The 12,236-nt window shown below is 39.9% G+C and overlaps 1 protein-coding gene across 2 annotated transcripts in view; it reads right to left on the bottom strand.

Annotated features, from left to right (window-relative positions):
• Positions 1-12,236, bottom strand: part of LOC126365895 (N-acetylgalactosamine kinase) — a 98,289-nt gene that overhangs the window by 55,745 nt on the left and 30,308 nt on the right. For both annotated transcript variants that reach the window (XM_050008615.1, XM_050008614.1), the window contains 3 exons: positions 7,820-7,987; positions 7,104-7,305; positions 6,914-7,022 (listed from right to left, as the gene is read on the bottom strand). In XM_050008615.1, the coding sequence (XP_049864572.1) occupies positions 6,914-7,022; positions 7,104-7,305; positions 7,820-7,987 (479 nt within the window). The remainder of the gene's footprint in view (positions 1-6,913; positions 7,023-7,103; positions 7,306-7,819; positions 7,988-12,236) is intronic.

Below are 12,236 nucleotides of genomic sequence, written 5' to 3' on the forward strand. Positions count from 1 at the left end.
TGTGGTGCGAATTTACGGCATCATTTATCATAAGGACACATTTTTTCAAAGAGGCAGGTGCTTGTGGTCCTGTTACCTGTACTGTCATTGGTAAGTGCTCCGAGTGTCTTTTGTGCAACCACGTCATTCCAGCTCTTCAATAGCGGGGACGCATGGTTGGGCTCATTTTTATGCAATACAGCAAAAAGATGTTGTGTTCAGTGTTCCGACTGCAAATTTAGCTGGATTGAAGGCATGCATTGTGCAACACACTCTGAACGTGACCCCAGAAACACTTTGATCAGTTGTGGAACATGCTGTTTCTCTATTTCAGCTTGTTGCGTAAAATGGTGGACAGCACATTGAACATGTTTTGTGCCAGTCACATGGAAATTAATAATCTGATTTGATTTTGATTGATGCTTTTCATGTGGTTTTGCCCCTCAGGACGATTAAAAAGCAATGTGACTGATGCTTTTTATGCAGTTTTTAGCCTCACAACAATAAAAAAACTGATGTGATTAATGCTTTTTATGTGGTTTTGCTTCAGGACAATTAAAAACCAAATTTTCCCAACTGATGTTATATGACCTTGCTATGGTGGATGGGCTTGTGTAACTAACAGTACCCCACCTGTACACCCAAGCACACTGAGTAGTACAGTTTGTTGATTGTCAAACGTACACCTTAGGCATTGTTGTATGATTCGTTTGTCATTTGTAGTGGACCACTATTAAATTATGATGCTTATAGTGCCATCTAATGCTACATTTTGTAACTGTTTATTTTTCTTGTGCCACATGTTTTCTCCCTTCTCCAATAATATTCCGTTACAATCCGATGTCATTCTCATGAGTGCTGTTATTTCTGCGGCAGTTTGGAAGTTTAACTTTAATTATATTCACCCTGTATATTACCTTTCTTTCCCTGTTGTTCACAATTATTTTTCTAAGAATTTCAAACCTGTTGTACCATTTTACATTGTGAAATACTTTTCCCAGGCCAACAAATTCTATGAATGTGTCTTGATTTTTCTTCATCGTCACTTCTATTATCAAGTGTGAAGTCAGAACTACATCCTTGGTGTCTTTACTTTTCCTAATGCTAAACTGATCAGCATCTAACATATTCTCAGTTCTCTTTCCCATTCTTGTATTTATTACTCTTGTCATAGCTTGGATGCATGACATCTTAGGCTGAATGCGCAACAGTTCTGCACCTATCTGCCCTTGCTGTCTTTGGTATTTTGTGGCTGATATTTTTTGAAAGTCCAAAGGTATGTCACCAGTCTCTCAGATTCTACACACTTGACTCAAATATTCATTTGGTTGACATTTTCCCAATGATTTTATAAATTCTGATGGAATGTTACCTATCCCTTCTGCTTTATTTGATCTTATGTCTTCCACAGCTCTTTTAAATCCTGACTCTAATACTGGATCCATTATGTCTTCCTCATCGACTCCAGTTTCTTCATCTATGAACTCTGAAGACAAGTCTTCTACCCCCCTCCCCACAGAGGCCCACAATTACTGCAATTCCCATTGCACTGTTAATGTTGCTGCCCTTGCTTTTGATTTTACCGAAGGTTATCCTAACTAGTTTATACGCTAAATCAATATTTTGAACATACATTTAGTGTGTGTGTTTGAGGTTTACGGGTGCTAAACAGCGTGGTCATCAGCGCCCAAACATACATTTAGTTTTCAATTTCTTCACATTTTGCCTGCTGCCATTTTGCCTTGGGTTCCCTGCACTTCCTATTTATTTTATTCCTAAGTAATTTATATTCCTGTACTCCAGTGTTCCCCTCAACATTTCTTATTTCCTTCTTTCAGTTATCAATCGAAGTATTTCTTCTGTTACCCAAGTTTTTTTCGCAATTACCTTCCTTGCAACCATTAAAAATCATAAATTAAGTGAACCACTTTATGAAAAATTCCTTGAAGTCTGGCTGAATAACAAGTTAAAAAGGGGTCAGTACATAGACAAACCAAACAAGAAGCGAAATTCAGCATGTTTTGTTCTTAGAGGTCTCTCTCACTGTGCTGACCTAACGACATGGGCATTAGCTTAGTCTGCCTATTTCCAGTCTCTGTTGTTTTATGGAATTACCTGTGGCACAGTGCACCTAAAGTAAATAAACTGTTCATTCAGCAGAAGGGAGCAGTACAAATATTGTGTAAAGTAATCACTCATACCCCAGAAGCTTTTTTAAGGATCTTGGAATAGTTATGTTCAATTCGGAAAACATTTACTTCTCAGTTGAATTTTAACACACAGAATCACAATGTGAGAGATGAAAATTACTTTCATGTTGACTTTTCCTCTTCCTACAGAATTCAGAGTGAAGTTATGTACTCTGGTGCAAAGGTATTCAACAAATTCCCTTCTAATATAAACAAAGAAATTGGGAACCCTCAACCAGTTCAAACAAAAATAAAGAAAATGTAATTCATTAGCCATTCGTTTTATAAATTGTCCAAACATCTAGACTCAGTGGCTGAAAGTTCTGTTAGATATATGGCAGGTGACAGAGTTTGTAGCAAATCTACATCACAAGTAATTAATTGCTATCTATAACGAGGAATCTGTATTCACAGATCGAAATACTTATTTTCTTTGAAGAATGCGAATGTAATCAAGTCAATATTAACCCAAAAAATGTAAAATAAAACAGCAGCTCTTAATTCAGCTGAGAAGACAGTTGCTTTTTCAAAGTGGCAGCCTTCTTCCTAGTTTACCTGGTTAGGTTTCTCTGGCACGAGAATGAACTAATAACAGACTCCAACAACTTTACTAAGATCAATACCTCAACAAACTTTCAAAACTGTACAATTCTTCTGCAGCAGGCAATCCCAGCCCAATAGACAATTTTTCTGCAAAAAGCAAAGTTTCCAGATTCGAGCCCCTATCTGGCAAACAGTTTATATCTACCAGAGGGTTTCAAATCAGCACATATTCTAAAGAAGAGTGAAAACTCATACTATAACAATCCCCTAGGCTGTGGCTACAGCAATTCTTCTCAGTATACTTTCTTTCATGAATATCTGTTTCACACAATGTGCTGGAGAACTACTGTGAAGTTTGAAACATAGGAGGCATCTACTGGCAGTAGTAAAGTTATGAGGACAGGTAGTGAGTCATGCTTGGATAATTCAGTCAGTAGTGATGTTATTCAATCTGTATATTGAGCAAGCAGTAAAGGAAACAAAAGAAAAATTTGGAGTAGGTATTAAAATTCATGGAGACGAAGTAAAAACTTTGAGGTTCGCCGATGACATTGTAATTCTGTCAGAGACGGCAAAGGACTTGGAAGAGCAGTTGAATGGAATGGACAGTGTCTTGAAAGGAGGATATAAGATGAACATTAACAAAAGCAAAACGAGGATAATGGAATGTAGTCAAATTAAATCGGGTGATGCTGAGGGAATTAGATTAGGAAATGAGACACTTAAAGTAGTAAAGGAGTTTTGCTATTTAGGAAGTAAAATAACTGATGATGGTCGAAGTAGAGAGGATATAAAATGTAGACTGGCAATGGCAAGGAAAGCGTTTCTGAAGAAGAGAAATTTGTTAACATCGAATATAGATTTATGTATCAGGAAGTCGTTTCTGAAAGTATTTGTTTGGAGTGTAGCCATGTATGGAAGTGAAACATGGACGATAACTAGTTTGGACAAGAAGAGAATAGAAGCTTTCGAAATGTGGTGCTACAGAAGAATACTGAAGATAAGGTGGATAGATCACGTAACTAATGAGGAGGTATTGAATAGGATTGGGGAGAAGAGAAGTTTGTGGCACAACTTGACTAGAAGAAGGGATCGGTTGGTAGGACATGTTTTGAGGCATCAAGGGATCACAAATTTAGCATTGGAGGGCAGCGTGGAGGGTAAAAATCGTAGAGGGAGACCGAGAGATGAGTACACTAAGCAGATTCAGAAGGATGTAGGTTGCAGTAGGTACTGGGAGATGAAGCAGCTTGCGCAGGATAGAGTAGCATGGAGAGCTGCATCAAACCAGTCTCAGGACTGAAGACAATAACAACAAACAACAGTGAATTTTCCCATGAAAGGCAAAAGTTCCGAGACAAAGTCCCAGTTCGATGCACAATTTTAATCTGCCAGGCTCCCTGTTGTTTAATGGTACAGATATACTTGCGCCAGTGTGAATGTCCCTCAAGCCAAAATCCAGACTTCTGCAACACACCATTGAAGAGTGAAAATTCATTCTGGAAGCGTGTACATATTTACACGATTGTATACATAACATGTTTTTCAATGTATTAAGTATAAAAATCTTATGCCATAGTATAATGATGCTTAGATGAATAAATTATTATATTATGTAATACTATACTACAATTTCTCCACAGAAATGTACTTCATCTTAAACCCTTAGCACAGAATTACTGGTTTTTTCACATTTTTAAAGAAGTTGTTGCTTCTGCATAATCTCTCATATGTCTAAATATTCTACTACATTCATTGTTTTCCATCTGCAAGAACTTTAATTTGAAAACTATTTTATATTCTGAGTAACCACAGCAGATATTTTAACGTTATGAATATATTTAAGACATTCCTTCACTAAGTTTAATATCCGCAAAATGTGGTGACTCTGTACTTTGCTTTTTACCACCTAGGTTGACCTGATGATGCCACGAAACTGGTCTTTTTCAATAAACAACAATTTTAGCAGCTATAAGCGGAGTTCTTCCTAAAACTTTAATGTCTTTCTCCATATACAGGATGGTCCATTGATCATGATCAGGCCAAATATCACACGAAATAAGTATCAAACGAAAAAACTAAAAATACGAAACTTGTCTAGCTTGAATGTGGAAGCCAGATATCACTATGGTTGGCCCGCTAGATGGAGCTGCCATAGGTCAAATGGATATCAACTGTGTCTTTTTAAATAGGAACCACCATTTTTTAATTACATATTCATGTAGTACGTAAAGAAATATGAATGTTTTAGTTGGACCACTTTTTTTGCTTTGTGCTCTAATAGTCACAAACATATGGCTCACAATTTTAGATGAACAGTTGGTAACAGGTAGGTTTTTTAAATTAAAATACAGAATGTAGGCACGTTTGAACATTTTATTTCAGTTGTTCCAATGTGGTACATGTACCTTTGTGAGCTTATCATTTCTGAGAACGCATGCTGTTACATTGTGATTGCCTTTAAATACCACATTAACACAATAAATGCTCAAAATGACGTCCATCAACCTGAACGCGTTTGGCAATATGTGTAACGACATTCCTCTCAACGGCGAGTAGTTCGCCTTCCGTAATGTTCGCACATGTTGACAATGCGCTGACACATGTTGTCAGGTGTTGTCGGTAGATCATGATAGCAAATATCCTTCAACTTCCCCCACAGGTAGAAATCTGGGGACGTCAGATCCGGTGAATGTGCGGACCATGGTATGGTGTTTCGATGACCAATCCACCGGTCATGAAATATTCTATTCAATACCACTTCAACCACACGCGAGCTATGTGCCGGACATCAATCATGTTGGAAGTACATCACCATTCTGTCATGCAGTGAAACATCTCATAGTAACATCGCTAGAACATTACGTAGGAGATCAGCATACATTGCAAAATTTAGATTGCCATTGATGAAATGGGGGCCTATTATCCTCCCTCCCATAATGCCGCACCATACATTAACCCACCAAGGTCGCTGATGTTCCACTTGTCACAGCCATCATGGTTTTTCCGTTGCCTACTAGTGCATATTATGCCAGTTTACGTTACCGCTGTTGGTGAATGACGCTTCGTCGCTAAACAGAATGCATGCAAAAAATCTGTCATCGTCCCGTAATTTCTCTTGTGCCCAGTGGCAGAACTGTACACCACGTTCAAAGTCATCACCATGCAATTCCTGGTGCGTAGAAATATGGTATGGGTGCAATCGATGTTGATGTAGCATTCACAACACCAACGTTTCCGACATTCCCGATTCTCGTGCAATTTGTCTGCTACTGCTACGCGGATTAGCCGCGACAGCAGCTAAAACACCAACTTGGGCATCATCATTTGTTGCAGGTTGTGGTTGACATTTCATATGTGGCTAAACACTTCCTGTTTCCTTAAATAACGTAACTATCTGGCAAACGGTCCAGACACTTGGATGATGATGTCTAGGGTACCGAGCAGCATACATAGTACACGCCCGCTGGGCATTTTGATCACAATAGCCATACATCAACACAATACTGACCTTTTCCGCAATTGGTAAACAGTCCATTTTAACATGGGTAATGTATCACGAAGCAAATACCATCCACACTGGTGCAATGTTACGGGATACCACACACTTATACATTTGTGACTATTACAGCACAATCTATCACAAAGCAAAAAAAGTGGTCCAACTAAAACATTCATATTTTTTATGTACTACATGAATACGTAATAAAAAATGGAGATTGCTATTTTAAAAAAACGCAGTTGATATACGTTTGACCTATGGCAGCGCCATCTAGCGGAACAACCATAGCGCCATCTGGTTTCCCCCTTCAAGCTATATGAGTTTCGTTCTTTGTAGTTTTTTCATTTGATGCTTATTTTGTGAGATATTTGGCCCGGTCACTATCAATGGACCACCCTGTATTCTCTGCAAGTTCCTCAATGTAGTTAATTGGGAGGATCAGTAACACGCTTGTGCCTTTGCAAATAAATGACATTCTAGGAGTTGACAAAATGATTATCCCATTACTACGAGTGTACAACATGCCACTAATAAACCTATTACAAAAATAGAATTTCAGTAGCAAATCAACTACCTTGTTAATTCCTTTAATGAGAACACTGTGGCCTTTTGCCTATGTAGAGTAAACAATTAAAATTCAATGATTACAACCTATCACACAGAAGATGTAAAAAATGTGAACTGAGACACTCCAAATTACCTCTTGACCCTAAGAATGCTATTGCTTGGTCCATACCACCACCTTGTGTTCCGATATATCTCTCTGCATGGGCACATAATGCTGCAATCTCCACTTTTTTCATACTAACCTGAAAGTATACAGAGATTTATAAACAAATCTAGTTATAGGCATCACAGCATTTAACTGCACAATTTTTCATTTTATCTACCTTATTTGCATGAGCTGTTGCAAGTGCTGCAGCACTTACTAGTGCACTTGAACTGGATAAACCAGAACCCCAGGGAATATTACCAGTAACTGCTACATTCATTCCAAGTGAAGTCTTGTCTGGCAGAATATCCATAATTCCTTTCACACCACACAGGAAGTAATTGTACCATTCTGGAGGTTTACCCTTTTCTACTTCAATTCTAGAGGGAAAAATGGACTTTGAACAGCATAAATATAAATTCCATGACAAAGGCAAGAAAATAACACATAAAAACATTAATTTCTAAAATTTTAATCCTGAAAACAGAGTAATGCAATTGTTCAAAACAGCAAACAAATAAGTTATGTTTATTACTGTTCAGCAGTATTTCTGAAGTGAGAATAATGCTGTATTTTTAAAAGTCAGATAATTTGCTTTTTTAAATTAATCAAGTAATTAATAAAATCAAACAATGAGAAATCCAGGTTGGAAGAAAATCATTTTTCACGTGAAGAGACCAAAGTCAGTCTTATAAATATTTATGCATGTCCACAATAAGCCATTTCAATAATCATGTTGCTATGAAATTATGTTAACAGTCTTTTCATGCCTTCCTGTAATAAATTGTAGATATACAAATACATTACAAATATATTGCAACAAACATGTTCTTACAATTACTCATTCTCAGATTACCTATTATGTAAAATTAGTTCTACTGCTTGAATGCTTACTTGATATTGTCAATAGAGCAGGTTAAATCTTCACATTTGGAGTCAGTATTACACAGTTGCAGCATCTTGCTTTCTGTTGGACTAACAGCCATTAAAATATCCCTCTGAATTGCCATGGGACACACAGAGTAGCCGCAATAATCTATGTGTTCTCCAATGATATTAACTCTGAAGCAAAATGTAAATTTAATTAAGTGTATTTTTTTAACTGAATTATTTTACACACACACACACACACAAAGAAGGTATATATATTTCGCAACACAATAACAGGATAATTTTTTAAAACCCCGTAACTGTCACCCACTGCAATGGAGAAAGTCCCAATCTTTACACAGTCCAATTTAGCCATTTTCCAAAGGATGATAAAACCTGGACGGGAATCGAACCCAAGACCCTGTGATCCAGAGATAGAAATGCTAGCCGCTAGACCACGAGCTACGGATGCACACGTTTCAAAGTCAAAAGTGACAGTTCATAGTGCAATCAGCAATAGGGCGGCATTCTTGACCAAGTTCAACATTGCTGACATTTGATGTATTTGAAGTCTGGTGTACTTCCTCTCAAATTTAGTCCTGGAAACGTGATACATTTTTGTCGAAAGAAACACTTTTTAGAGTCTTGCGTCTCTTGGATAAATTTCTACACATTCCCACAATACTGTGTGGCCCATTGCAAGACATGTCCTTTGCTGCTCCAATCACAAGTGGAGTGAGGAGAACATAATTTCCTATATGCCTTAGTACAAGCTGTAACACTTAATTTCTCCTTTCAGTCCTTACCCTAAAAGAACATTAAAAGCAGTAGAATTGTTCTACAGCCAGTCAACAACAATTCCTCAAAAGCTTCCTGTAGTATGTCTCTATTGTATGACTTCCAATTCCATTGCTGTCCTCATTTTCATTTGTATTCTCTTAGTTTATTTTCCATCATAGCCTTTAAATCTGTATTACAAGTCACAATCTGTTGATTTGTTTGTCTTATGGTATTCATTACTGTCCTTTAATTTTCAATCCTACACAATGCTTAAATTGTCAAGGATTTTTGTGAAAACTGAATAAAATTACTGTCAGTTCCAAACTTTGGTCTAAACTGTCTGATTTTTAGAGCATAATCTCTGACAAGTTCAAATTTTCAGATTAGACAGCAAGTGGTATTTTGCAAAATAATCTCTACCTGAAACATGCAGAATAGTTCTCTTGCTAGGCTCTAAGAGATTGATATCACTTAGAACAGATAATTGAAAGATTGAATTTTTCTGAATAAAAATATTATAGATTTGCTTACTAGTATGCATCCAAAAAAACTGTTAAGTAACACAACTTCAATCCTGACTTGTGAAATATCTTGAAGCCATACTATATAACATGTTTTCTAAGTTTTGAGGCCGTTTTATAATGTCAGGCTCATGCACATAAGTATCATGAACAGCCACAACCATCAAGCCTAGGATATTCAAAGTGTTACATGATACCCATTAGCCACAGTGAAAACATTCTGGGATTGTTGAATTTTTTTATATGGCATAAGTCATCAGAAAATGCTCTTTCCAGGGCTATATCCTAAACTTTTCTCAGGATATCACTATTTTAACTATTTATCAACATACTGTTCTTGCCAGCTTCAAAATAAGGATGACTATTTCTTTCCTCTGGAAATATGGAAAATATTCTCAGAATTAAATACAAGTAGCATTCAAATGATGGGGTACAAAATTTTGTAACAAAATGGTTGAAATTTGCATTTTGGGATAACACGGTGAGACATCTAGGGATGCAAATGTAGTGTCACCATCTCCCTCCAAAAAATTCAAAGCGACACTCTCATCAAGCAGGTAATATTCACAGTATTTTTTGAGGCCCAAGGCCCACTACTCACCGAATTCCTTGAGCACAGACAAACCATTGACAGTGACTTGTACTGCGAGTCACTCCGGAGCCTACAAAAGTCCACCAAGAGCAAACAGTTAGAGCTACACACAGAGTGAGTGATTCTACTTCATGATAATGTATGTCCACACATCTCCAAGGTCACACAAAGTTTAATGGCCAAGGCCATTGAACATCCCCTCATATCCCCTCTATACCCCAGACATGCAGCCCTGCAACTTCCAAGAGTTTGGTCTCCTAAAAAAAACATCAGAGAGAAGTGCTAGGACTCTGACGGAAAACTAAAGGACGCAGTGGAGAACTGGGCTACTGTCACAGAAATAAGAATTCTGGGAATAGGGATCTTTTGGCTTGTGAAACAGTGGGATAGTTGTGCACAGGCCTCTGATAATTACTTCTGAATAAAGACTTAAATTCTACCTACAATGTGGTTCCATACTTTTACCTTTGAACATCCCCTCATACAACGAGGTGACAATTAAGTCATGGGATACCTCCGATATTGTGTTGGACCTCCTTTTGCCTAATGTAGTGCAGCAACTCGATGTAGTGCATGGGCTCAAATCAATGAATGTCCCCTGCAGAAATACTGAGCCATGCTGCCTCTACAGCATCCATCATTGGGAAAGTGTTGCCAGTGCAGAATTTTGTGCACAAACTGACCTCTTGATTATGTCCCATATACACTCCTGGAAATCGAAAAAAGAACACATTGACACCGGTGTGTCAGACCCACCATACTTGCTCCGGACACTGCGAGAGGGCTGTACAAGCAATGATCACACGCACGGCACAGCGGACACACCAGGAACCGCGGTGTTGGCCGTCGAATGGCGCTAGCTGCGCAGCATTTGTGCACCGCCGCCGTCAGTGTCAGCCAGTTTGCCGTGGCATACAAAGCTCCATCGCAGTCTTTAACACTGGTAGCATGCCGCGACAGCGTGGACGTGAACCGTATGTGCAGTTGACGGACTTTGAGCGAGGGCATGTAGTGGGCATGCGGGAGGCCGGGTGGACGTACCGCCGAATTGCTCAACACGTGGGGCGTTAGGTCTCCACAGTACATCGATGTTGTCGCCAGTGGTCGGCGGAAGGTGCACGTGCACGTGCACGTGCCCGTTGATCTGGGACTGGACCGCAGCGACGCACGGATGCACGCCAAGACCGTAGGATCCTACGCAGTGCCGTAGGGGACCACACCACCACTTCCCAGCAAATTAGGGACACTGTTGCTCCTGGGGTATCGGCGAGGACCATTCGCAACCATCTCCATGAAGCTGGGCTACGGTCCCGCACACCGTTAGGCCATCTTCCGCTCACGCCCCAACATCGTGCAGCCCGCCTCCAGTGGTGTCGCGACAGGTGTGAATGGAGGGACGAATGGAGACGTGTCGTCTTCAGCGATGAGAGTCGCTTCTGCCTTGGTGCCAATGATGGTCGTATGCATGTTTGGCGCCGTGCAGGTGAGCGCCACAATCAGGACTGCATACAACCGTGGCACACAGGGCCAACACCCGGCACCATGGTGTGGGGAGCGATCTCCTACACTGGCCGAACACCTCTGGTGATCGTCGAGGGGACACTGAATAGTGCACGGTACATCCAAACCGTCATCGAACCCATCGTTCTACCATTCCTAGACCGGCAAGGGAACTGGCTGTTCCAACAGGACAATGTACGTCCGCATGTATCCCGTGCCACCCAACGTGCTCTAGAAGGTGTAAGTCAACTACCCTGGCCAGCAAGATCTCCGGATCTGTCCCCCATTGAGCATGTTTGGGACTGGATGAAGCGCCGTTTCACGCGGTCTGCACGTCCAGCACGAACGCTGGTCCAACTGAGGCGCCAGGTGGAAATGGCCTGGCAAACCATTCCACAGGACTACATCCAGCTTCTCTACGATCGTCTCCATGGGAGAATAGCAGCCTGCATTGCTGCGAAAGGTGGATATACACTGTACTAGTGCCGACATTGTGCATGCTCTGTTGCCTATGTCTATGTGCCTGTGGTTCTGTCAGTGTGATCATGTGATGTATCTGACCCCAGGAATGTGTCAATAAAGTTTCCCCTTCCTGGGACAATGAATTCACGGTGTTCTTATTTCAATTTCCAGCAGTGTATGTTCAATGGGATCATGTTGGGCAAACTAGGTAGCCAAATCATTCACTCAAATTGTGCAGAATGTTTTTCAAATCAACAGCTAACTGCTCGAACTCTACCATCAGCTCTTACTAACTGAAATCAGGACTCATCTGGCCAAGATACGGTTTTTCAGTCATCTAGGGTGCAACCAATATGATCACGAGCCCTGGAGAAGTGCTGCAGGTGATGCTGTGCTGTTAGCAAAGGCACTCGTGTGCTGCCATAGCCCATTAACACCAGATTACGCTGTGTTGTTCTAATGGATGTGTTTGTCATACGTCCCACTTTGATTTCAGCAGTTATTTCACTCAGTGCTGCTTGTCTGTTAGCACTGACAACTATGCACAAACACTGATGATTTGGTCATTAAGTGAAGGCTGTCAGCA

Source organism: Schistocerca gregaria, chromosome 4 (assembly GCF_023897955.1).
Source record: "Schistocerca gregaria isolate iqSchGreg1 chromosome 4, iqSchGreg1.2, whole genome shotgun sequence".
NCBI classification, from domain to species: domain Eukaryota; kingdom Metazoa; phylum Arthropoda; class Insecta; order Orthoptera; family Acrididae; genus Schistocerca; species Schistocerca gregaria.